Genomic DNA, 25,300 nt, shown 5'->3' with positions numbered 1-25,300 from the left:
TCTCCTTTGCATTAACTTTTCTATCACCAGCATCTTTCGAGTGAATAAGAGTAGGGTTTTTTTTTAATATATATTTATTTATCTATGTATTTATTTGGCTGTGTCAGTCTTAGTTGAAGCATACGGGCTCTCTAGTTGTGGTGCGTGGGCTTAGTTGCCCTGCGGTATATGGGATCTTAGTTCCCTGACCAGGGATCCAGCACGAGCTCCCAGAATCGGAAGGCAGATTCCTAACCACTGAACCACCAGGGAAGTCCCAAGAGTACTTACTTTTATAAGACTTGGTTTGTATAGTATGTTCCTTCTCAAACCCTCATTCTGTTGTTTGGCTTCTTTTTTTTTTTTTTTACGTTTTCTCTTTTCAGCTTCTGCTGCATCTCCCAGAAGCCTCGTTGTCTAGCTTTGAAATATTTAACATTCTACCTATTCTAGTTATCTGAAGGCCTGGTCTGTTCATTCAGCAATATTTGTAGGCTGTTGGGGCATCTGCCATGTTCTGGTCACTGAACTGTCCCTGGAGATACAAACCTGCCACTCCTCAGACGCTTCTGTTTTAGATGTTTGCAGATTATATTTTATTTTACTTCCTTTTTCTCATTTGTTCCAAAAACTGTTACAATTAATTTTTATTGGAGTACAGTTGCTCTACAACATTGCGTTAGTTTCTGCTGTAATTTTTTTTTTAATCAATTAATAGTGCCTGGCACCGGGAAAAAGAACAGTACTTAACTCTCTCCACCAAAGGTTTCAGCACCAAATAGCTGTGTAACCGTCGGGTTCCCCACTTTACCTCTGTGGACCCCAGTTTCCTGGTCTGTGAGCCTGGGGGGAAGGACTAAGTGACTTCTCTGGTGCTCTCAGACCTTGAAACTGGAGATGATACACTCAGGCTTCACCATAGCTCTCCCCTACAAACCTAATTCTCTGAGTGTCTGTAAAATAGCTCTTTTTGTATAGCTCACTTCAAGGAATTGTCTTGTGTGGAAAGACAAAAGATGGCTCCGTTCCTGTATACTCAACAGGTGAGTTTGGTCAGTTGCTATTTTCCACAATGGCACATTTGACGTTTTCTGTGAAGATCCCCAGGGTTCGAAGCGCTTTCATGAACTCTCAAGTTCCTTCTGTGCTGGGCATACCTGGGAGTGCAGATAGATGTCAGTGAATATGGTCCCAGCCTTTGAGAAACTTGTGATCTAGTGAGAGTGATGCAGGTGTCAAGTGGGAGTCGATCTCAGAGGCCCATGCGTCTTTTGGAAGCAGAGGTCAGAGGTACCCTGACCTTTCAGGAGTAATGTTGGAGCTAGGCCAACAAGGGCAGGACAGTGGGTTGTCCGAACGGTGAGCCATGGCTTTACTCATCATGCTGAACAGTTCAGCCTTGAGTTTGGGGGCACAAACCATGGACGGGTCATGAGTGGCCGGGTTCTGCAGTAGAGGAGAGGTTTGTACGTACACTGAGGCAGTAACCTGAAGTTGAGCGGGGTGCCAAGGGTTGAGGAAGGGAGGCTAGAAAGATGAAGGAGATAAGATGGTACAGAGAAGGGGATGGTGCTGGAAACGTCTGATATTGAGCAGAAGTTCTGGTGCAGAAGAAGTCTGAAAAGGCATTCCTCTAGAGTGGAAAGCTGAAGCCTAAATCCAGCTCTCTCTGACCTCGGTTTCCTCATGTGATTTGTCCCCCACACGCATCGAGACCCAGTGAATTTGTTGACTGAGCTCCTGCTGAGCTTCACTTCATCAATCAGGTTGTAAAGTGTGTGCAACGTGAATCTGTTGTGTATTTTTTTCCCTCCCTGTTCATTCTTACTGTGAATGAATGTTGTGATTTCAGAGGTATTGTCTGAGGAGAAACATTTATTAAAAAAAAACAAAACAACTCATAGTTCCAACCAGGCATGTAAAAGATCATTTTACACCAGGGCTCCCACACGGAACTCTGAGGAGCCAGGAATTGTGGGCTCATTTTCCTTATAAGCCAGAGACCTGTTTTAAATCCCTTCCACACAATTTGCAGGACGAAGAGAGAGAGTAGCACTGTAACATACACACTACCACATGTAAAATAGACAGCCGGGCAGAATTTGCTCCGTGACTACCTGGAAGGGTGGGATGGGCCAGGAGGTGGGGAGAGGTTCAAGTGGGAGGGGACACGTGTATGCCTATGACTGATTTATGTTGATGTAAGGCTGAAACCAACACAATATTGTAAAGCAATTATCCTCCAATTAAAAAGAAGTTAATTAAAAGGAAAAATATTTTAACATCAACGGGTGCTAAAGCCATACTGCAACGAGAACTGCATCTCAAGAACACTTTCCTTTTTTTACAGTGCTAATTGTCAATTCAGATCCAAAATCGTTAGGTTAACCATGGCTATTCAGCTGTATTTTTGTTCTCACTGATGGTGTTGTTTTCTTATTTATTTATTTATGGCTCCACCGGGTCTTCCTTGCTGCCCAGGGTTTTCTCTAGTTGCGGAAAGTGGGGGCTACTCTTCATTGCAGCGCTTGGGTTTCGCATTGCAGCGGCCACTTCTGTTGAGGAGCTCAGGCTCTAGGGCACGTAGGCTTCAGTAGGTGCAGCACACGGGGTTAGTTGCTCCGCTGCACCAGGGATCCTCCCAGGCCACAGATTGAACTCATGTCTCCTGCATTTCAAGAAGGATTCTTAACCTCTGAGCCAACAGGGAAGCCCCAGCTATTTCTGACCTACGTCAGTGATTTGATCCACTAACTGTGGGCCAGACATCTGACCCTTCCCTTCTCAAGCTCTGGAAGAATGTTGTCCGAGAACTTGAAAATTCACATAAAAATACAGTGTGTTTAAGACTGTATTCCCTAACTAATTCTCATGTCAGTCTTGTTTTCCAAAGCGGTGGGGAACCTGACAGCTTCAGTAGCCAAGAGGCCTTTGTCAAATTTTGAGTAATTTGAGTAATCATCGAATTCCAGTGCTGATTCATTCAAGGTGCCAAGTTTTTTCCCAGAGAGTTTGATAAGCAGTCCTTGAAATGCTGACATCAGTATCACCTTGACTGTTCATTAGAGTCCTCCAGTTTTTTCAACAAACATTTGGTTGAACACATTTCTTTGTTTTATTTCGTTTTTGTTTGTTTTTTTTTTTAACTGAAGCATTCAGGTGACACTGGTGGTAAAGAATCTGCCTGCCAAGGCAGGAGACAAAGGAAACAAGGGTTTGATCTCTGCTTCGGGAAGATCCTCTGGAGAAGGAAATGGAAACCCACTCCAGTATTCTTTCCTGGAGAGTTCTATGGACAGAGGGCGGGCTACAGTCCATGTGGTTACAAAGAGCCGGACATGCCTGAGCACACACACAAATAGTTGATTTACAATATTGTGTTAGTTTCAGGTGGACAACAAAGTGATTCAGTTATATCTACATACACATATATCTATTCTTTTTCAGATTCTTCTCCCTTATGTTACTACAAAATATTGAGTATAGTTCCCTGTGCTATACAGCAGGTCCTTGCCAATTATCTATTTTATATTTGTTGTTGTTGTTGAGTCACTACATCACGTTAGACTCTTTGCAATCCCATGGACCGTAGCTGGCCAGGCTTCTCTGTCCATGGAATTCTCCAGACAGGAATACTGGAGTGGGTAGCCATTCCCGTCTCCAGAGGATCTTCCCTACCCAGGGACTGAACCCAGGTCTCCTGCTTTGCTTCCCTGATAGCTCAGCTGTTAAAGAATCTGCCTGCAATGCAGGAGACCCCAGTTCGATTCCTGGGTCAGGAAGATCCGCTGGAGAAGGGATAGGCTACCCACTCCAGTATTCTTGGGCTTCCCTAGTGGCTCAGCTGGTAAAGAATCCGCCTGCAATGTGGGAGACCTGGGTTTGATCTCTGGGTTGGGACGATCCCCTGGAGAAGAGAAAGGCTACCCACTCCAGTATTCTGGCCTGAAGAATTCCATGGACTGAATAGTCCATGGGGTCCCAAAGAGTCAGACACAATTGAGCAACTTTCACACACTCCTGTATTGCAGACAGATTTTTTACCACTGAGCCACCGGGGAAGCCTATTTCATATTGGTTATCCCCATTTCTTGAAAAAGTCCTGAAAGCCCCTTATCTTTTCCCCTCTGTTAAAACTGGGGTAGGAGCCTGTGCCCACAGGCCTGGATTTACAGGGAGGGAGTTGAGTGCTTTGTTCCTGGATTGCAGGGGGTGTCCAGAAAGAGTGCGGGCAGGAGGAAGCCTCTGGAGACGCAGGCGCAGGGCTTGCAGAGAGGCTGGAGAAGACAGGGTTCAAAGCTGGACACAGTGGATGGACCCAGCAGGAGGTCCTGCGGGAATTCTGCTCCCCTCCGGTTTGGATTTAAATCTGTTCAACCTGAGATAAGACATGTAAACCAGGTCTTGGCTTCCGGTCTCACCAGGTGTTATAAATACCAGAGCTGGATGAACGTGCTCTCGGTCAGCTTTATTTTTGCTGTGAGGAGGAATGAAAAACTCAGCCAAGAATTTTTTTGAGCTTCTCAGGAGAAAGAAAAAGCATTATAAAGCAATAAGGCATACTTATTATGTCCAAGTAAGAAGTTCGTTTTAGCACCGTGGAGTAGCACACAGTGGCTGCTCTGGTAACATTTGCTGAATAAAGAGGAAGCACACAAGCTTGTTTAACCAAAATAGAACAACTTAAGCTGGGATTTTTCCTTCGATCTTTTTTTTTAATTTGTCAAACAATCCAGAAATGCAGTAGGCATATGTTTAGTTGCTCAGTCGTGTGCAACTCTTTGTGGCCTCTTGGACTTTCAACTTGCTAGGCTCCTCTGCCCATGGGATTTCCCAGGTGAGAATACTGGAGTGGGTTGCCATTCTCTTCTCCAGGGGATCTTCCCGACCCAGGGATTGAACCCAAGTCTCCAGCACTGCAGGTGGATTCTTTCCATTTTTAAAAAATGGGCTAAAAAATATCAAAAATTGAAGTGTCTACTTTTGCAGACATTTCATCAGATGAAGCTAGATTTTCCTCCTGTTGATTCTTTTATGTTTGCTTCTTCCTAGGTCATTACTTTTTGTTATTAGTAACGAAACTCAAATCTGGTTAAATTTGTTTTCTGGTGAAGATTTGTGTTGGGAAGATCTGATTTCTGCCTCCTCTGTTCAGTGGTAGTACACTGGGGTGGAAAGACTGCTCCCCTTGGGGCAGGTTAACCAGCCTACCTGGGTGAGGCCTCTGGTGTGAAAGTGTTTGCTTACATGTAGGTGAATCAATTACTTTCATGTGGCGTATGGCCTTAAGAAAATTAATTACTGCCTCCTACTAATAGTTGAAACTATTCACAATTGAGATGATCTGAAACCAACCTTGTTTTTCTACATTTTTCAGTAAGAGCTTTTTTTTTAATTAAAAAAAAAAAAACTCTAGATGAAAGCATGGAGATTCTTCTGGAGAAGTAAAACTGCCAGGCTTTGAAGTGCTTAATTGTCTTTCATACCCTTGAGTGCTAGTTAAGAGTTTAAGGTCCTAAGTTCTTACAGAGGACATTTTCAGAAGTAAGGAAAATACCCAACTCAGAGAAAAAGCAAAACCGTAGGAAAAGGATGCTAAACCACTGACCACGTCAACGATTTAAAACTCCAGACAGAAGTAAGCCTCTGCCTGCAGCTCTCCCAGCAACTACCAGTCTCTGCCTGAGAAAGATTTTCCTTTGATGTTCTGTGCAGGATCTAGTCTTAGTTTGCTAGTTTGCATAGTGAGTATTTTGGGAGGCATTCTTTTCTTTTCAAGGCTTTTGTTTTCTTGACATGGAGAAAGAGCCCACACTAAAGAATAGCTGCTGCTGCTGCTGCTAAGTCGCTTCAGTCGTGTCTGACTCTGTGTGACCCCATAGACGGCAGCCCATCAGGCTCCCCCGTCCCTGGGGTTCTCCAGGCAAGAACACTGGAGTGGGTTGCCATTTCCTTCTCCAATGCATGAAAGTGAAAAGTGAAAGTGAAGTCGCTCAGTTGTGTCCGACTCTTAGCGACCCCATGGACTGCAGCCCACCAGGCTCCTCCATCCATGGGATTTTCCAGGCAAGAGTACTGGAGTGGGGTGCCATTGCCTTCTCCGAAAGAATAGCTACTACATATTTATTTTGCTTCCGCTGTCTGTTTCTGTGGCAGCCCATTTTGAGATTTCGTGTTGGTCCTGGTCACACCTGTGGATGTACACATGGGTGCATGCATCCTGTAACTTGTCACGTGTTAATATCAGGAAGCATTACTGGCTTAGCATTTCCGGTGTTATTGCTGCCAAGCTTCTATCAGATCATCATTCGTGCTTAAAGTTCTCCCCTCCTGCTTCACATTTGTCCTTGATTGAAATCTCTAGGTTGACTGGGAGTAATTTCTCCTAAATTTCAAGGCTTTGGTCTCTGAATATGACAGAGGAATAAAGGGTGATTACCGCAACGAGGTTAACGTGTCTGAAATGATTCTTACACGTTTAACTTTTCCTTTAGGTCAAAGGTCCATTTTAAGGATACCCTAATGGTTTTAGAGTTTTAAAATATAAATTCTGTGTTCATATCAGTACTATTTACAATAGCCAAGACATGGAAGCAACCCAGGTACTCATCAGGGAATGAGTGCATTAAGAAGATGTGATGTATATACAATATAATATTACTCAGCCACAAAAAAAGAATGAAATGCTGCCATTTGCAGCACTGTAGATGGATATAGAGAGTTTTGCCTAGTGAAATAAGACAAATACTACATATTGCTTATACATGGAATCTAAAAAATAATACAAATGCATATAAATACAGAAACAGACTCACAGACATAGAAAACAAACTTATGGTTATCAAAGGTGGGGGCAGGGACAAATTAGGGGTATGAGATTAATAGACACAAACTATTATAGGATATAGTGTGTAGCACAGGGAATTATAGCCATTATTTTATAATAACCTATATGGAATTCTCCAGGCCAGAATACTGGAGTGGGTAGCCATTCCCTTCTCCAGGAGATCCTCCCAACCCAGGGATTGAACCCAGGTCTCCCGCATTGCAGGCAGATTCTTTACCAGCTGAGCTATCAAGGAAGCCCTTAATAACCTATAATGGAATATAATTTGCACAAAATACTGAATCACTATTCTGTACACCTGAAGCTAACACAATACTGTAAAGCAACTATACTTCCATAAAAAATTGTAAAATAAAATATAAATTTTGCTTATATAATGAATGCTAAGTCAATAGTTTGGGACTAATATTTCCAAAATCCCTGGCTATAGTTTAAAAAGAGAGAGAGGAAAATAAAAATAAAAAGAGAGAGAGGGAGCTTTGCCCGCAAGTCTAGTCTAACTGAGGAAGAAGAATTACATGCATAATGACATCTGATGTGTGAGTTGTATCCAAGGGACAAAGGTGGCGTTGCATGGTTAACAAGTAGTGGGAGATGAGCAGTCGGCGGGAGGAGCAGGTGGAGAGAGGGGTGACTAGCAACTTCCAGAAGGAAGGAAGGGTGGATGAGGCTTGCCATCGTTTCTGAGCCAGGCTCTGAAGATGGGGAGGAGAGTGACAGGAGGCAATCCAAACGTGGCTCAGAGTGTTAGGGAGACCAGGCTGGATAAAAGGGTTCGTATCGTGGAAAACAGGTTTGAAGAGATAAAGTTAGGCCGATTCCAGAGATACTTGAAAGCCCTGGGTCTTGCAGGTCAGCTCTTTGGCAGGATTGGTTAGGAAAACGAAAACTGCCAACTTTGACAGGCCTGTGGTCCCAAAAGGAATCCAGGATTTCAGAAAGGTTTATTAGGTCCGTGCAACTCACTGGTGAATGTTGCATTGAGTCTTTGTTTTATTTTTAACAAAGTTTTGAGAGCATAAAACTTGGAGGAAAATGAATTTCAGGACCCCAAAAGTACTTTGGCCAACCTGCCAGGTCAGTTCTGTATGTTTGTGTCTAAATGTGCATTTTTGGTACCTTGGGGGGTGATTGGGGGGGGCGTGCAGAAACTGTCCTTTATGTGTGAAATGGGAGACAGGATGGAGCTGTGTTGCACTATCAGATGTGTTGTGATAACCAGAGCATAATAGTTTCTGTGGAGTTCGTCTGTAAATTACTAGGGGAGAAATGAGATGATTATTTATAGCCTAAGAATTCTATTGAAGCCCTAACTAAGTTGCATAGTAGAAAAGAAAGAATATCAGGACTCTGTTTCCTTTTAATTTATGGACTGGGCTAATAAAACAATACAAAAGAGTCTTGATATCAATCACAGCTTCATCTTGTAGGTTGTTTCTCATTATAAAACTCACTTTTGTTACTGCACATCACCGCCGTAAAACTAGGAATGAGCACAGAAACAGAAACTATAGGAAACCATAAAATACGATTCCTCTCATCTTTATTTGAGTAACTCAGAGCGTGTTAGGACAGGTGAAGATTGTTAAGAAGTGCCAGCATTGGGATGACCCTGGTCCAGCAGCTAAGACTCCGTGCTCCATGCAGGGGGTCCGGGTTTGATCCCTGGTCAGGGAACTAGATCCCACATGCCACCACTAAAGATGCCGCGTGCTGCAACTAAGACTCGGTGCAGCCAAAATAAAAATACTAAAAAAACCTGCCAGCACTAAGGCTAATAATGTCTCTTGTGTATATTCAGATTATATTATCTCAGAGTGTATACCTTCCATGTAATATGACTCTTATCTTTACTTGCACCCACTGCTTAACCAGAGGAAAAGCCCATACCTGGTAATGATCTACGGTGACTCAGAAACAGTTTCCACTGTGAAGCTCCTGCATTTTTAATGTCCCTGAAGGTCAAGAAGAACTTATCTTTTTGGAAGCAGCTTGGCTGTTAAATCATTATATTGGGATTTCTCAGGATATAGTCTTCAAGGTAATTTCTATCTTCAGATTGTTTTTCTAGGTTTGGGAACAAAACTTCCCAATGTTCCTGTGAGTGTAGAATGAGATGATGAAAGAGTGGGATGTGGGTTTGCACATGGATCCGGCCTGCCCTGGGAAGTGGGGGTGTTTTTAAGGAGCTCATTTCTCCCCCTTTTCCCAGCGGAGGCTGTGCTTCTGCCGACTGTACCTCGGCTCTGGAAGTTTACAGTGGGGTCTGGACAGGAGTTGGGGTCTCTAAGCCTGGATCACAGTCCAGGGGTTCAGAGCCCCAAGACCCAACCCAGATCTTTTGTGAAGAGTTTGCCTTGGCAGCGAGTCGGAGCGGTTCTCATTTTAGAGTTGTCACACAGTTGTGCTAAGCAAAATTAGTTCCACATCACTTGGTTAAGGAGGATCATTTTCCCCTTCATGTTCGGAACTGCAAAGACAATAATCACCCTTGTGATTCCGTTTAGCTTGTCTGCAGGGAATCTTAAGTCTCAGAAGAAGTTGATCCCCTCCCCCCACCCCAGGGGACAAAGCCTAGTAGTTGAATGGAAGGGAACTCATCTGTTTGTTCCAGTTTAGATTCTTTAGTAAACTGGGTCTGGTCAGCCTTTGCCTGGCTAATTTCGAGCTAAGTTGTGATCCAAGAAAAGTTTAAATTCAGGGTTTCTCCCTCCAAGTAAAGCCAGGCTGTCTTCAGCGTTTCCTTTCTAGACTGTCCCCAGGTTTCTTGACTGTGGATGTCTCCTTTGCTTCTCTCACTAAATCCAAACTCATCTGTCCTGTATCACCTCCTGAGCCACTGAGCCTTGCAGAGTTTCCCGAGTTTCCCAGGAAAAGTCATTGTTCCTCAAATCTCTAGGGACCCTGGTCAAAGAACTAACATCCCACATGCCATGTGCCAGCTAAGCCTGAGTGCCACAACTGGAGAAGCCTGTGTGCACGGCAAAAAGCCCGAGCACCGCAATGAAGACCCCCCCGCCGCCGTGAAGACCACCCAAAATTTTTTTTAAAGTTTTTTAATTAAACAAAACAAAATTCATGCCCTGCTTTGCTCAGGTCTGCTCCTCGTACATCTAGTTGCACTTCCTCCCTTTTCCAGCCCATTTGGCATTGTGCTTTAGCCCAGTTCAGCGCTTCACCTCAACCACTCACCACTTTTCAAACAAGTCATGTATTTCCATAGCTTTGCTTACTCTATGTTTCGAATGCCTAGCACGGTTTGCTTCATTAGCAGTCTCCTGAAATCTCAAACATCTCTTAGTGCTGGCCTTTCTGAAAGTCCCTGAGCCCTCCCAGGGAGTGTGGCCACCTTCCCCTTGATTCCCGTGTGCCATGTCATGGCGCTGAACACAGCGATGCATCCGTCCTCTGTTACAGTTGGCACCACGTGGCAGAGTTACTTGTGGAACATGATAAAAATGCACACGCTCAGGTGTTACCCCCGAAGATGTATTCAGTAGGTCTGGGTCTGACCCGTTGCTAGATTAAGGACCAATACCCTGACCAAGTTCCCCTGAGGAGGAGATGCTTCTTATTCACCTGCCTGTTTTTTTCTAGCACCTGGCATCTGCTCCTTGTGAAGTAGGAGAATGGTAAACATCAGAAGAATATGCTGAGATTAGAGAGGAAGTTGGATTGCAAAGGGAAGCAAGGAGTGATGGGTAGGCGTGCGTGCTAAGTCGATTCAGTTGTATCCAACTATTTGGGACCTTATGGATTGTAGCCCACCAGGCTCCTCTGCCCATGGAATTCTCCAGGCAAGAATACTGGAGTGGGTAGCCATTCCCTTCTCCAGAAGACCTTCTCAACCCAGGGATCAATCCAGGTCTCCTGCATTACAGGCAGATTCCTTACCGTCTGAGCCACCAGGGAAGCCCAGTGGGTAGGACGAACTTTGATTCTGCAGCCTGGCGGTGGGGGGGGTGATTGCTTTTAGGAGAAGGGTGACATCACAGTGGTGTTTCAAGATTGATCCAGCAGGATGGTCAAGAGTGGAAAAGGTGAAGAGCAAAGTCAAATGTGGTAAAATGTGGTCCTGTACTCGGGAGGGGGCCCAGAAAGGAAGTGGAACCAGCTGACATTGTGCAGGAAGAATCAACAGGGCCGAGCAGCTGGCTGGCTGTGAGCGGCAGGGACAGGGAGGAGCCAGTGATGTCCCCACGGCTGTTTGTGTGACGAGGCTGAAAGCTGCTGTGCCTGAGATGGGTCTTTGACAAGATGACTCAGCTCTAGGGTTTGGTGAATGATGGAAAGACCCAGATCCTTGGATTGCTTTGTAGACCTGACTGTGGCCAGTTGGAACTCTGATGGAAGGGGATGATGGTGGAAGGAGGGCCGGCTACCTTCCATCCAGGCCATTCTGGGTCTTTCTGGAACGTACAGGGGAGGGGTGGGTGGGAAGCCACCTTCCTCTCTGGCTCCCATGCGCTTGCTGGGCGTGCACTGGCCTCACCAGCCACAGCCCCATCAGCTCCACCAGCACTGTCAGCTCCGAGGGCCACGACTGGCCGCTCTCGGCACATGGAGATTTACCAAGACTGTGGATCACTTGCAACCTTGTCCCGATAAACTGGACCTCACCAGAAAAGGAAACTCCTAGTAAATGCTGAGAAACAAACACAGGAAGCCTAACAAATGAACAGAGAACGTGCACACACGGCTGTGGGTCCCTCCGTGGTGTTAACCTGTGACGCCTCCTGCTCTGCTTCCCGGGGAGAAGGCGGTTTTCATCTCTGGGGCCCTCTTACCAACCCTGGTCTCCCTTTGTATAATGTGCACATTTGCAGCCATAAAATGTGAGGCCTTGATTGGGCGAGGAGATGAGACATTGAGAGGTGGTCATGAACTCACAGACCCTTAGCTTCTGGCCACTCTGTCAGATGGGTCTGCTCCCGCTTCTTTATCTCTGGCTGTCCCCTTGACGGGGCAGACCCATACTCCTCTCGCTCAGAAATCCGTCCCCCTCCGTGGCTCTCCTGGGGAATTCTATATTTTTGGCTTCTGGAGAATGAGGACCAGGAGCAGCCCCTGGTTCTTGATTCCTTAAGAGATGAAAGAAGATTGACTGTGTGAGCCTGTGAAGGGTATTGACCCAAGGTCTCCACTTTCTCCCCCACAACCTCTGGCTTCTGAAGAATTCTGATTAGTTTCCTCATCTTCTTTCAAGGGAATTGTTTGTAGAAGTCTAAGCACTGCAGTTTTACAGTATCAGAATAACTTTTAAACTGCGGGTGTGCACGCGTGCTCAGTCATGTCTGACTTTTTGCAACCCCACGGACTGTAGCCCACCTGGCTCCTCTGCTAATGGGATTCTCCAGGCAAGAATACTGGAGTGGGTTGCCATTTCCTCCTCCATGGGATCTTCCGACCCAGGGATCGAACCCATGCCTCCTGCATCAATCGGCAGGCCGATGGTTTACCGCTGAGCCATCGGAGAAGCACAGGAGAAAGGCTTGCTCTCGGATGGTGTGGTCAGTTACTGCCCCCGCCCCACGGGCTGCACTCTGCGCAGACCCCAAGCCAAGTCTGCCGAGGGACTTGGCAGGATAAGCCAGGTCCTGTCCCACCCCGCACACAGCCCCCGGGTCCCTCACTGGAGGTGAATCAGTACCTCATCTCCTGCCTTTCCTCTGGCTGTTGAGGGGACGCCTCACTGCCCGGCCCCCTTTCTGTGAGTCCTGATGACTTAGTTCGGGATGAGGCAGTGCTGAGTCAAGGGGTAGGAATCTGCAGGGCAGAAGGAATCTGAGAATGCCTGTCCCAGTTCCCACGTGACCCCAGGATGCAGCTGTGACGCCTCTGTCTGCCTTCACCTAGCTCTGTCACCGGCCACTGCCATTCACACACTGAGTGTGTCTGCTGTGTGTGTGTGTGTGCATGCTCAACTCACAGCAGGCACTTAATTCATTAGAGTGATACTCTTGGGAGTTTCACCACCGATACCTGAACATCTGAGTCGCATTTTATTGGCTGTGTGGACAGTTCAGGCTTTCTTATTATTTATTTGTTTAGGCTTTTTCTTCTTTTTAAAAACTTATGTGTCTAGGCTTTCTTATTGTTAAGTTGCAAAACTTTTAACATTTTCTCAAGTCTTTTTTTTTTTTTAAATCATTTGGCATAATAGTGACTTACAAAAGGGTATATATGCTCAGAATTTTCTGTTCCCTAGCCTCGCTCCTAAATTGCCATTTGACTAGTGCTGATTGACCTGGGAAATAAAGAGAAATGAGGGTGAAGAATAATTTCTTTTTTAATCTGTTCTAACGTCTCGGGATTTCTATGAGATTGCTCAGCAATTCTGGACGTCTTAAATGACAGGGTCCACCTAACGGTGTTCAATACTGATTAAGTTTTCTCTGAGAATAATACGTGCATTGGGACTTCCCTGATGGTCCAGTGGCTGAGACCATGCTGCCAACGCTGGGGGCCCGGGTTCAATCGCTGGTCGGGGAACTGGATCCCACATGACGCAACTAAGAGTTCCCACGCCACAACTAAAGATGCCACCGTGAAGACGGAAGATCCCAAGTGCTGCAGCCGAAGCAAGAAAGAATAGAAGTAATGTACACACTAGTGCCTGTACATAACCCAGATAGTACCTAGGGCTGTTTTAGCTCATGGCCCCCTCAGGAATCTTCAGGGGCTTGTAAGGCCTCCCAGCGGCGCCTTCCGTCTAGGGAGGGAAGAACACCCGTGTCTTCACTTGCTGTAACGTCAGGTCACGTGTAACACAGGCAGTGTCTTCCCGTATTCCCCGCTAGGCTTCTTTGGTCTTCTAGACAGTTTTGTTTAACTCGACTGTCTATTGTTCAGGGGCTGAACTGAATTTCCTGCTGGAACAGCCGAGGACTGTACAAGACTAAGGGGCTTGGGTTAGGGGGTGGGGACAGTTTCACTGTCTTTGTCTCTGAAAGTGAAAATGTGAGCTTCCTGACGGTATTAACTAACTGATGGGGCCTTAGCATCTTATGTAGAAATTGCAGTAGCATCATGGCCTCCAAAGTCTAGGATCTCCCAAGTGTCAGTCTTCTGTTAGCAATTCATTAGGTCTTGTCACTCCCCCTAAACTCTGAACTGTAATGAAGCTGGAAAGGAACCATAATGTTGTGGTGTCTGAGGCAGAAAAGGCTAGAATTTATGAGCAGCACGGGGAAGCCAGAACCTGAACGTGACGGAGCGTGCGGAGCATGGAAGTACAGACCCAGAGAGCAGAGGACTGTGTCAGAATATGATTTCATCAGAGTTTCAGCACCAAAACAATTTTTAGTACACCCATCTTCCCTTAAAAATAATTCTTACTATGAGCATTCCCTGACACTCCAGTGGTTAGAACTCGGTGCCTTCACTGCCGTGGGCCCAGGTTCACTAAGATCCCACATGCTGTGCAGCCAGAAAAAAAATCTTATTACTATTCAGCCATAAAGAATAAAATAATGCCATTTTCAGGAACATGGATGGACCTCAAGATTTCATACTAAGTAAAGTAAGTCAGACAGGGAAAGACAAATATCATATGATATCACCTATATGTGGAATCTATATATGAACTTATCTACAAAATAGAAACAGAGTCACTGACATAGAGCACAGACTTGGGGTTGCCAAGGGGGAGGGGGCAGGGGAGGGGAGGACTGAGAGTTTGGAATTAGCAAATGGAAACTATTATCTAAGATAGCTAACAACAAGATCATGCTGTTTAGCATAGGGAACTATATTCAATATCCTGTGATAAAAATGTAATGGAAAAGAATGTAAACAAGCATGTATATATATATATATACACATATATATATATATATAAGACTGAATCACTTTGCTATACAGCAGAAATTACAACATTGTAAGTCAACTGTACTTCAATAAAAACAATCCTTACATCTTCATAATGAAGAAGGAGATAAAGGAGAACTGGAAATGAGCATCACCAAACAAGCTGACCCTGGGGGGTCGTACTTGTCTTAACAGTGGAAGCTGTAGACCAGCTGACTTTAACTCTCAATGCCCATGTGTCTTGCGGGGGGCGAGGCCTTCACCATCTGTGCTGACTAACCCTTGTCACCTTGTGCTTACTCCCCCAGGGGTGACCACCACCTGGGCATGGGACACTGGCCCCTTCCCCACTTCCTGTGAGTGAGCCAGCGGCTGGGGTTACTGTGGGGATGCCTGTCCATCACCGGAAGTCAGACTCTTGGGAGATGGACCCTGATTCATCACCCGGCTGCAGGCTCGGTGACCTGAGCAGAGGGAGCAGTTTGGAGAGTCAGGCCAGCAGCTCCCGTTCCAGAAGCCTCACTCTGGTGAGTGACTGTTTCTCTGGTGCTCTGTGTGCTTGAATGTTGGCTGACTTCGCCCCCCTCTCAGGAGTATGTTACAGCATCCTTTTGAGGTAACTGGCCTGATGTTTTGGAATATTTTCTCTCTGAAGTGGCATTTTGATGTTAATTATCTTAAGTTTTGCACACATGCAGAGCAGAGAATTGGCTGCTGCAACCCAGAGCACACGTACCTGAAGGCGGCCACCAGTCCAGCCCGGATACCTGCCTTTACGGTCCAGTGACTGGAAGATGGGAAACACCTCACAAGATAAATCAAATTCACTTTAAAACAGATGTTTAACTCCTTTACAAGTATAAATGCTTCCATATCCCTTTCTCTCAGCATCCAGACTTTTAAATGAGCATCAACAAGCTTTGGCCACTTGAGTGAAAAAAAAAGAAAAAAGTCTTTAAAGTTAAGAAATGACCTTTTGGCCCTCCCCACCCCTCAGGGTTAGGGAGGGAGACCTTCATATTCATAGAGGGAAGGACAGGAGAAAGTTCATCTTGAATCTTAATAATAATGGTCCATTGTTCTTCTCAGCCTGCCTTCTAATGGGAGCATGAATTTCCTTCAGATACATGGAGCCCTGAAATTAACCTCAGCTGTGCTGAACATACCCACTGCAGTATCCTTGCCTGGAGAATTCCATGGACAGAGGAGCCTGGTTGGGCTACAGTCCTTGGGGTCGCAAAGAGTTGGACACAGCTGAGCGACTGATACTTTCACATGCTAAACATGGGGACTTACCTGGTGGTTCAGATGGTAAAGAATCTGCCTGCAATGCAGGAGACCTAGGTTTGATCCCAGGTTGGGAAGATACCCTGGAGCAGGGAATGGCTACCCATTCAAGTATTCTTGGATAATCCCTGGAGAATCCCATGGACTAAGGAGCTGGTGGGCTACAAGTTCATGGGTTCACAAAGAGTCAGACATGACTAAGTGACTAACACTTTCACTTTTCATGCTGAGCATAAGAAAGAAATAGACAGAGGGCAGTTAATAGTAATAATAATAGAATCTTATAGACTCCTACTCGGAAAAAAAAAGAAATTTTTTTCAACCACCCTGCTAAGTATGTAATAAATTTTATTTGATTGATTCACCAAAGGAAAAATATGTTACAAATTACTCTCTGAATATCTGAGAACCTATAAATCCTTAAGTATGGAGAATTGGGGACTAATTTTTTAACTTAAAAAATGTATATGTTAAAAGACATGTTGAGACTTCCCTGGTGGCTCAGCGGTAGAGAATCCCCCCTGCCAGTGCGGGGGGACGCAGGCTCAGTCCCTGGTCCGGGAAGATCCCACATGCCGCGCGGGGCAACTAAGCAACTAGTGACGCCCACGCGCCCGAGACCTGTGCTTCGGAACAAGAGAAGCCACCTCGGTGAGAAGGCCAGGCACCGAGAGGAAGAGTAGCCTCTGCTCACCACAACCAGAGAAAGGCCACGCAGCCACGAAGACCCAGCACAGCCAAAAACGGGCAACTTGTTTTTTAAAAAGACACATTCAAAGACTGGGTAGAGAAGACATACAGATTAATACTCCAGCCATTGGTAGAATCTGTTCTCCAAAGCGCAGCTCGGAAACAGCCCTGCCCTGATGTGAATGTGGTGTGGCTAACTGAGGAACACAGTCTGAAGGCTGCCCTGTGAGCCTGCGGGGAATAAAGCTGCGAATGGTCGTCAGATGACCTCTCTCTCTGAGGAAATAGGTGTAGTGTATATTATGTCAGTGTTTGAATTATTTTTGTGTCTTTCACATTCATTGTCTTGTTGAACTTGAGGCGGATCTCTTAGCATCCTTTCTTCCATGGCCCCTTTTGCTAGAAAGTCAAAATAATCCCTTCTGTCTCCTCCTGGGAGAGGCCATGACCCCAGGTGTGTCTAGTGCTCTGAATTTGGGGCCGGCAAGTTGCTACTTTTCCACCTCTGTGGTAGTCCTGCGGGGTCCCCTCTTCACGTGAGGCGTAACGCCCCCTCCCACCACATCCCCTGTGGTGGCTCACACTCATACACTCAAAGACAGACAGGGCTTGAGGGAAACCTGTCCATGGAGGACGCTTTCTGTCTCTTCTGTGTGTGTGATTTTTTGCGTGCATGTGTGCTAAGTTGCTTCAGTCATGTCCGATTCTTTGTGACCCCATGGACTGTACTACAGCCCACCAGGCTCCTCCGTCCATGGGATTCTCCAGGCAAGAAGACTGGAGTGGGTTGCCATGCCCTTATCCAGAGGATCTTTCTGACCCAGAGATTGAACTCGTTTCTTTTATGTCTCCTGCACTGGCAGGCGGGTTCTTTACTACGCTTGGCTCCACTGTGGAACCTACCCCATCACACATGGGGAGCCTGTGTGTGATTTCTCCCTTGGCTCTGATCTACGCTTGGCTCCACTGTGGAACCTGCATCCCCCAGCACCGAGGCCCACAAACGCCTTCCAGCACAGGCAGCTCAGAGCTGTAAGGCTGTGCTCACCCTGCTCACCTTGACCCCCTGGGGTTTACAAATGTAAGAGATCTACAGTCTTTCTCGTCTTTGAACCGAAAGGTATTTCTAATATTTTACCATAAATACATCCATGATAAAAGTTTCACCATAAACCATTTCTCCCTGTGTCTGGAGCTGAAACTTAACAGACCTCCTTTCAAAGAAGAGCTTTGGTCTCTGAAGATGACTCCCTGGGTCTAACGTGGGTGATTTCTCCCTTTGCTCAGACACTGAAACACATTCTCGGAGGTGAGGGTGCCGGTGGAGCCTGCGCTCTGGTGGCTGTGGTCCATCCTGACACAATAGGCTGCAGGTTTGCTCCCCGGGGCAGCAGATCCTGAGATGGAGGTCCCAGTGCAGGAAACTTCTTAGGCCCGTTCCTGGGCTCAGCATCTGGAAGGAAGAGGAAGCAGGACTTGGGCAGAGAGAGAAGCTGTGATGCAGGCCCAGCGAAGGCCTCAGCTAATCCTCAGGAAGCCCTGGTGCCGGGAGGCCCTCCAGCAGTCTCGCAGTGGGCTGAGCATGGAGCCTGGACGCCCACTACTCAGCCATCAGCCCTGGGTGGGGACACCCCTGGAGGGAGGCACAACCTTGACAGGACAGTTCCCAAGGGGACTGCCAACTGAGGGCCGCCTACCAGCAGCATGCCCAACAGATGGGGGACGAGTCCTTCATCCCCAGGGCGCATCACACTCTCGGCCATGAAGGTGTAGGAGGAAAGGAACAGAGCCTTTCAGAGGGACCAGTGTCACCAGAGCAGCAATAAGATGTTTGAATCAGAAGCAAAACTGTGAAATGAACCTGGGGAGTTTGCAAGAGACCACCATGTAAATAAAGCTGTTTATGCAGTGTCCATCTAGGCAGGTGGGGCTTTCATACCCTCTTCTGTCAGATTTGGAGGATGTGTGTGATGCTGACTCTGTCAGGACGTTAGACCCAGGGAGTCATCTTCAGAGACCAAAGCTCTTCTTTGAAAGGAGGTCTGTTAAGTTTCAGCTCCAGTCACAGGGAGAAATGGTTTATTGTGAAACTGTTATCATGGATGTATTTATGGTAAAATATTAGAAATACCTTTTGGTTCAAAGACGAGAAAGACTGTAGATCTCTTACATTTGTAAACCCCAGGGGGTCAAGGTGAGCAGGTGAGCACAGCCTTACAGCTCTGAGCTGCCTGTGCTGGGAGGCGTTTGTGGGCCTCGGTGCTGGGGGACGTGGGTTCCACAGTGGAGCCAAGCATAGATCAGAAGGCCATTCCCCAAGGTGTTTATAATTCCTCTTAAGCCCTCCAAGAAATCTGTATGCATTTTTCCAGTTGCTTTCTTCTTTACTGATGATACTCAGCCTGAAAAGCAGCTCAGAATAGTAATAAACACAGGATATTGGAGACATGCCTGGGTTCAAGTTAAATTTGCCTCCCTTTGTAAGCCGGAACAGCTACTTAATCACTTTCTCCATCAGTTCAAAAAGGGTGGGGGCTGAGAGGGATAGCGATTTCTTTCTCCAGGGTTACTGTAGAGATGAAATGCCCAGTGTCTAACCGGTGCTTCCTAATTGCTGGTACCAGCTTCTCCAAGTGCCCTGTTAGCCCCGGGTGGAGAATAGCACCACTTCTTTTTGCCTCTTCATCTTGCTTGGGCCCATGCTCTCTCTTCTATCCACCTCTTATCAGTAGCCTTCTGAATGTCTTGCTTTGACCAGTGAAGAAGAGATGGTAAAAGGAGAACTCTCCCTCCTCCCACCCAATGTCTCACCCATTTTGTAATTCCACCCATCTTATTGTGGGGCATCACCTTGAATTTAAATTAAAGAATGCCTGCCCTCTATTCTTTTCTATCTGGTAAAATCTTACAGTAACACTGTGACATATTTGATTCATCTGTATGTTCATCCTTTTATGTAATAGAGAATAGTTGTGGAAACAGCATTACGGAATCTGTACTTTTATGAAGCACGTCATTCAGTTATATTCTTATATTATGTTTGCTTGATTCGGTCCATACCCCACTCATCTACCTGCTTCTCACTGTCTGATGGAGGTTGTGCTCCCATCCCATTCCAGTACTTTCTACCTAGACCAGTGGACTCTTTTTAAGCTTCAAGCATTTTGCTTCATGGAAAAATCACTGGGCCAACTTTAGTTGTCATCTCTTTTTATTTCACAGTTGTGTGTCTTGCTTAGATAGAACTGACACACTGAGAAAATCTGGCATTTGATTTTAAATGGCAACTAGAGTTTCCTAAATGCCTGTGGAACATTTGACTTTGATAAAACACCATATTAGCAGCCAGGTTCCCTTGAATGAGTGGACTGTCTACACCACTACAGAATCTCTAAGTTTTTAAAAAATTTGTTATCCTTATACTCTGCTTTCTAAGAGTCTAAATTTGGGGAGGATCTATATGTTTTTACTCTAAATACTTAGTCTTTTTATGATTTGTCTCTTTAGAATGAGAATCAACCGTAGTAGTTTCTATACTCCCTGTTCTTGATTCTCTGACCTCATAAAAGATTCATCAGCAATAGTGTTTTTAGGCCTCCAGACTGTATGGGATTAAATGCACCCCTTGTAAGAGTCTTTAAGTAAAAGATAGTCAAGTTCTGGTACTTCCCTGAAGCTCAGACTGCCTTCCCAATGCAGGGGGCCCAGGTTCAATCCCTGGTCAGGAAACTAGATCCTACGTGCTGCAGCTAAGACCCAGGGAGGCTAAATAAATAACTTTTAGAAGGCAGTCTGATTCCAATTTATAGAAGTGGGTATTTCTTTTAAGCAAATGTTATTTTAAGAAGAAGATAAACATTAATGCCTAATGTTAAAGGAGAGTATCGTAAAGCTTTTAAACTCTCGTTGCCTGGAAGAGAACAGATCTTTGTTCTTTAGAACCCTTTCTCCTGACCCAGTACAAGTTAAAAATTGAAAGAGCTGCCTAGGTAGGATTGTTGTGGCTATCCACATGGCTGCGGTTATGACCTAGGCTATTCTAGGAAGGTGAAGTAAATGAACTCTTTATCACTCAAGAGGTTAGTTGTGCTGAACGTCCCTGGTGGTCCAGTGGTGAAGAACCCGCCTGCCAGTGCAGGGGACACGGGTTTGATTCCCTGGTCTAAGAAGATGGCACATGCTGCAGGGCAACTGAGCCCATGGGCCACATCTACTGAGTGGGTGCTCTGGAGCCCGGGAGCCGCAACTTCTGAAGCCCAAACGCTCTAGAGCTTGTGCTCTGCAACGAGAAGCCGCCACAGTGAGAAGGCCAAGCATCACAGCTGGAGAGAAGCCCCCACTCGCCACAACTAGAGAAAGCCTGCGTGCGGCAGCGACGCCCCAGCCCAGCCGGGAAGTCAGCCCTTCAAGTGGCTAGTTGTGGTTGTGTCCATGTGTTATTTTCTTTGTAAAGAATTCTTCCTCTGAACACTTTCTAGCAGAATGTACAGCTAGAACTAGAACAAGTTGACCAAATCGTTGTACACTTGACTAAGAGGATCTCTTTTTCCTCTGAAATGTAAGGACAGCTTCAGTACAATACAAAGTTGTGGTGGTGGTTCTGGAACTTACAGCCTCGAGAGGTGATGGGATTCAAAACAAAAGGTTCAGGAAGGATTTGGAGACATTCATAAATGACAGCTCTTCGGGGTGACAAAGGAAGCTTTGGGTGTAGGTGACCTATATTCCTAATCTCTTAAGGAGAGTATCTCAGACACTCATGCGTCTCATCAGACCTCTGGTGTTCACTGCCAGGGACCAGTGCTGCCCCATGCCAGGATCCCTAGGTTCTTTGACTGAACACAGTCTGAAGTCTGTTCTGCCTGTGGGCACCCTGGAGCTTCTTCCAGGAAAGAATATGATTTGGCTAGCTGGAAAGAGCAGGACCCTCTGAATACTGTAGGAATTAAGGAATTTCGTGATTTGTGTGCCACTTTGAGAGTGGATTGGAAACATCCCAAGTCCCCAAGCATACTTCCTATTCATTTTTACCTCTAGCTTGGGCAAAAATGATGACCTAAATTCATTGCTACATTTTTGAAGTTTTGATATCCAGTAAGCTGCTTCCCTGGTGGTTCAGAAGGTAAAGCATCTGCCTGCAATGTGGAAAACCCGGGTTCAGTCCCTGGGTCAGGAAGATCCCCTGGAGAAGGAAATGGCAACCCACTCCAGATTTTCCCTAGGGAAAATCCTAGGGATGGAGGAGCCTGGTAGGCTATAGTCCATGGGGTTGCAAAGAGTCAGACACGACTGAGCGACTTCGTCTTTCCTTTCCTTTAAGCTGTCTTGAAACCCTCCCTGGTCCCTCAGCAGACAAATCCTGTGGCCCTTAAGTCACAGAATGAGGCTGTGATCAGATAGCAGTTGTCAGCTCCTGACCACCCCTTCCCTCTCCCAAACCTCTGAGGTCGTTTGGTCTCACCCATCAGTTGTGGAAGAAGAAGGTAAAACAAGTGGAGGTGAGGCTGTCTCCACACTGGCTCCACTGAGATCCAAACAGGACACTAAGAATCTGACACGCTGGTTACCAGACAGTTTCAAGGAGAAGACACAGAACAGAGGCGTGGAAAGGAGAAGAGGCTGGTCAGTGGCAACCCCACTGTCCTTTGAGCTCTGGCTCCTTCCCCAGATTGAACCCAAAACTTCCTGGACAGGACGGCTATTTTAAAACAAAGCTAAATACTTTGATGAGAGGTCAATTCAGTAAACATGGAGTAAATGCCTGCTATACACCAGATCAGATAGGTGATGGAATAAAACTCGACTTTAATCTTTTGGGGACCTCACAGTGTGGTGACCTGATGGCCGCGTGGAGCTCTGGGACGTGTGACAAGCTTATGTGGGGTCTCACACATGACGCCATGCACTTAAGGCGTTCCCATATCGGTCAGGACAGCTTTATAACATTGCCAGTTCAGAGAAGTTCAAGGCAGCTCTCAAAGCCATGACTCTTTTGATCTATAATCAAAACTGCACACATATCTCATCCCCCACTGGCTTGTTTGTGTCTCTTTCCGGCCAGAAGTACAGGTTTACGTTAACCATAGTGAAAAATTACAATGGGGACTAGTTAAAAATCACCATAATTAAATCCCTGTGATGAAACCGTGGGAAAGGCCACATGTACTTATGGGCTTTCTTATGAGGTTGCCAAAGTAAGCGTGGCATTCACAGAAAAGACTGATTCCTATTCTCTTCTTGCTGCCCCTGTGTTGAGTTTCAGCTCCTAGTTGGTGTGTTGGGGGTGGGGGCTCTCATCAACTTGGGTTTTTAAATTAGTAAAGCCTTACTCAGGTGTCAGGGAGATCATTTTGGTGTCTCTAGGAAGAAAATGTGAGCATCAACTCAGATTCTGCCAAAACAAACACCCAAGGTGGCCTAACCCAGGAGAGTAGGGGTTAAGAGATCTGGGTTCATCTCAAGAAATTTTTTTAGCCATCATAATATTTTGTAATTGTGGCGCTGGAGAAGACTCTCGAGACCCTTGGACAGCAAGGACATCAAACCAGCAAATCCTAAAGGAAATAAACCCTGAATATTCATTGGAAGGACTGATGCTGAAGCCCCAATACTTTGGCCACCTGATGCGAAGAGCCGACTCAATGGAAAAGACCCTGATGCTAGGAAACATTGAGGGCAGGAGGAGAAGGGGGCAACAGAGGATGAGATGGTTGGATGGCATCACCGACTCAATGGACATGAGTTTGAGTAAACCCTGGGAGATAGTGAAGGTCAGGGAAGCCTGGCATGCTGTGGTCCGTGGGGTCGCAAAGAGTCGGACAGGATTTAGCAACTGAACAACAACAATGTTCATAATTTCCAACCCCCCCCCTTTCTTTTTGGTTTAAGATACAGGTGATTTCTGCTGGTTCATTTTTTCCCCCTCCCTCACAGGGAGTTATCACCATTGTCTTAATCTGCTGTTAAACCCAATTTCTTTGCTTAAAAGAAAAGCAAAACAAAAGAAAAAAAACATGGGATTTCCCAGATGGTCTGTGGTTAAGACTCCATCCTTCTAACACAGAGGGTGCAGGATGGATCCCTGGTTGCGGAACTAAGATCCCATATGCTGTGCAGTGTGGCCAAAAGATAGAAAAATAAAAGAAGACGAAGGTAGAAAAGAAGCCTCAAAACTGAATTAATTCAGGATTTTTTAAAGTGGGGTTTTGGGGGCTTCCCTGTTGGCTCAGACAGTAACGAATCTGTTTGAAATGCCCAAGACTCAGGTTTAATCCCTGAGTCCAGAAGATCTCCTGGAGGAGGAAATGGCAACCCACTCCAGTATTCCTGCCTGGAGAATACCCTGGAATACCCTGTCCAGAATACCCTGGACAGAGGAGCCGGGGTGGGGGGGGGGGCGCCTACAGTCCATGGGGTCACAAAGAGTCGGACACGACTGAGCAACTAACTCTGCTGCTGCTATTTTAGTATGAGTGTTTTAAGCCTTCTTGACTTTTTTGTTCAGCAATATAAAGGTTTTATCCTCTCTGCCATTTCCCTACAAACACATCTCCTGTCCCACCCCAGAATTCCCATAAGGATGTCTAGGATTGCTGACTGTTATCACTACTGGTCAGATTCGCTGGAAGAGTTTGTCATCCGGCCAGAGTTTGTTCCTCTCGGAGCCCTACCGGGACCAGAGGGACGCTGGTGTTGTCATCTTTGCTGGAGAGGGTAGACCTCGCAGAGACCGGGACTCTGTCCTACTCCTAGGAGACTCAAGCTTGCGTGTTACAGTTACAATAGTAGATTTGGCGTTTTGAATTTTCTGGTTTGAATACATTAGAAATTATTTCTTCACTGTCACAGTACACAGATTAGGGTAGAAATGTCTGTACTCCCAAGTTCTTGAAGCAAAGCAGTGTTTTCCTGGGAGGCTTGTAGACCCCACCCGCAGGCAGTGTGGTGGGAGGGGTAGCACAGGTGAGAGATGGTTTCCTAGACGGTTCTTTTAGCTTTTCTTTTAGCATCTGGAGATTTGTAGCCATAAAGAGCCTCCCTTTACTCCACAGCCCAAATATGCACTTTAAAAACTTCATTGATGGGGGTGGGTGGGAGGCTCAAGAGGGAAGGGATATATGGCTGATTCACATTGTGGTACAAAAACTAACACAACATTGTAAAGCACCTATACTCCAATTTTTTAAAAAGGAAGTGAATATTACGAGGGAAAACATTTTAAAAATAAAAACTCCATTGATAGAAGGGGGGTTTAAAAAAAAATTCTGTCAGCCTACTGCTGCTGCTGCTAAGCCACTCCAGTCGTGTCCGACTCTGTGACCCCATAGACGGCAGCCCACGAGGCTCCCCTGTCCCTGGTATTCTCCAGGCAAGAACACTGGAGTGGGTTGCCATTTCCTTCTCCAATGCATGAAAGTGAGACGTGAAAGTGAAGTCGCACAGTCGTGTCCGACCCTTAGCGACCCCATGGACTGCAGCCTTCCAGGCTCCTCCATCCAGGGGATTTTCCAGGCAGGAGTACTGGAGTGGGGTGCCATTGCCTTCTCCTACCACCTTCCAAATGATAGGGACAAACGTACATTCTCTCCCATTCACCCTTTCCAAGAAAGCTGGTGTGTGTTTTATCCTCATTCCCTCTCCGCTTAGTTTTCCGGGGACTGAGTTAGCATGTCTCCTGTCCAGTAGCAC

General features: G+C 46.1%; 1 protein-coding gene across 2 annotated transcripts in view; it reads left to right on the top strand.

Annotated features, from left to right (window-relative positions):
- PROSER2 (proline and serine rich 2) overlaps window positions 1-25,300 on the top strand; it is a 42,756-nt gene that overhangs the window by 4,599 nt on the left and 12,857 nt on the right. Inside the window, exon 2 of one of the 2 annotated variants that reach the window (XM_005907412.2) lies at window positions 14,944-15,162. In XM_005907412.2, the coding sequence (XP_005907474.1) occupies window positions 15,025-15,162 (138 nt within the window). In that variant the 5' untranslated portion in view covers window positions 14,944-15,024. Of the gene's footprint in view, window positions 1-14,943; window positions 15,252-25,300 lie in introns of those variants that run through there. The other variant, XM_070380888.1, reaches the window with a different exon arrangement.

This window comes from Bos mutus, chromosome 13 (genome assembly GCF_027580195.1).
Source record: "Bos mutus isolate GX-2022 chromosome 13, NWIPB_WYAK_1.1, whole genome shotgun sequence".
NCBI classification, from domain to species: domain Eukaryota; kingdom Metazoa; phylum Chordata; class Mammalia; order Artiodactyla; family Bovidae; genus Bos; species Bos mutus.
Note: the sequence above shows the minus strand (reverse complement) of the source record. Positions and strands in the feature narration are given on the sequence as shown.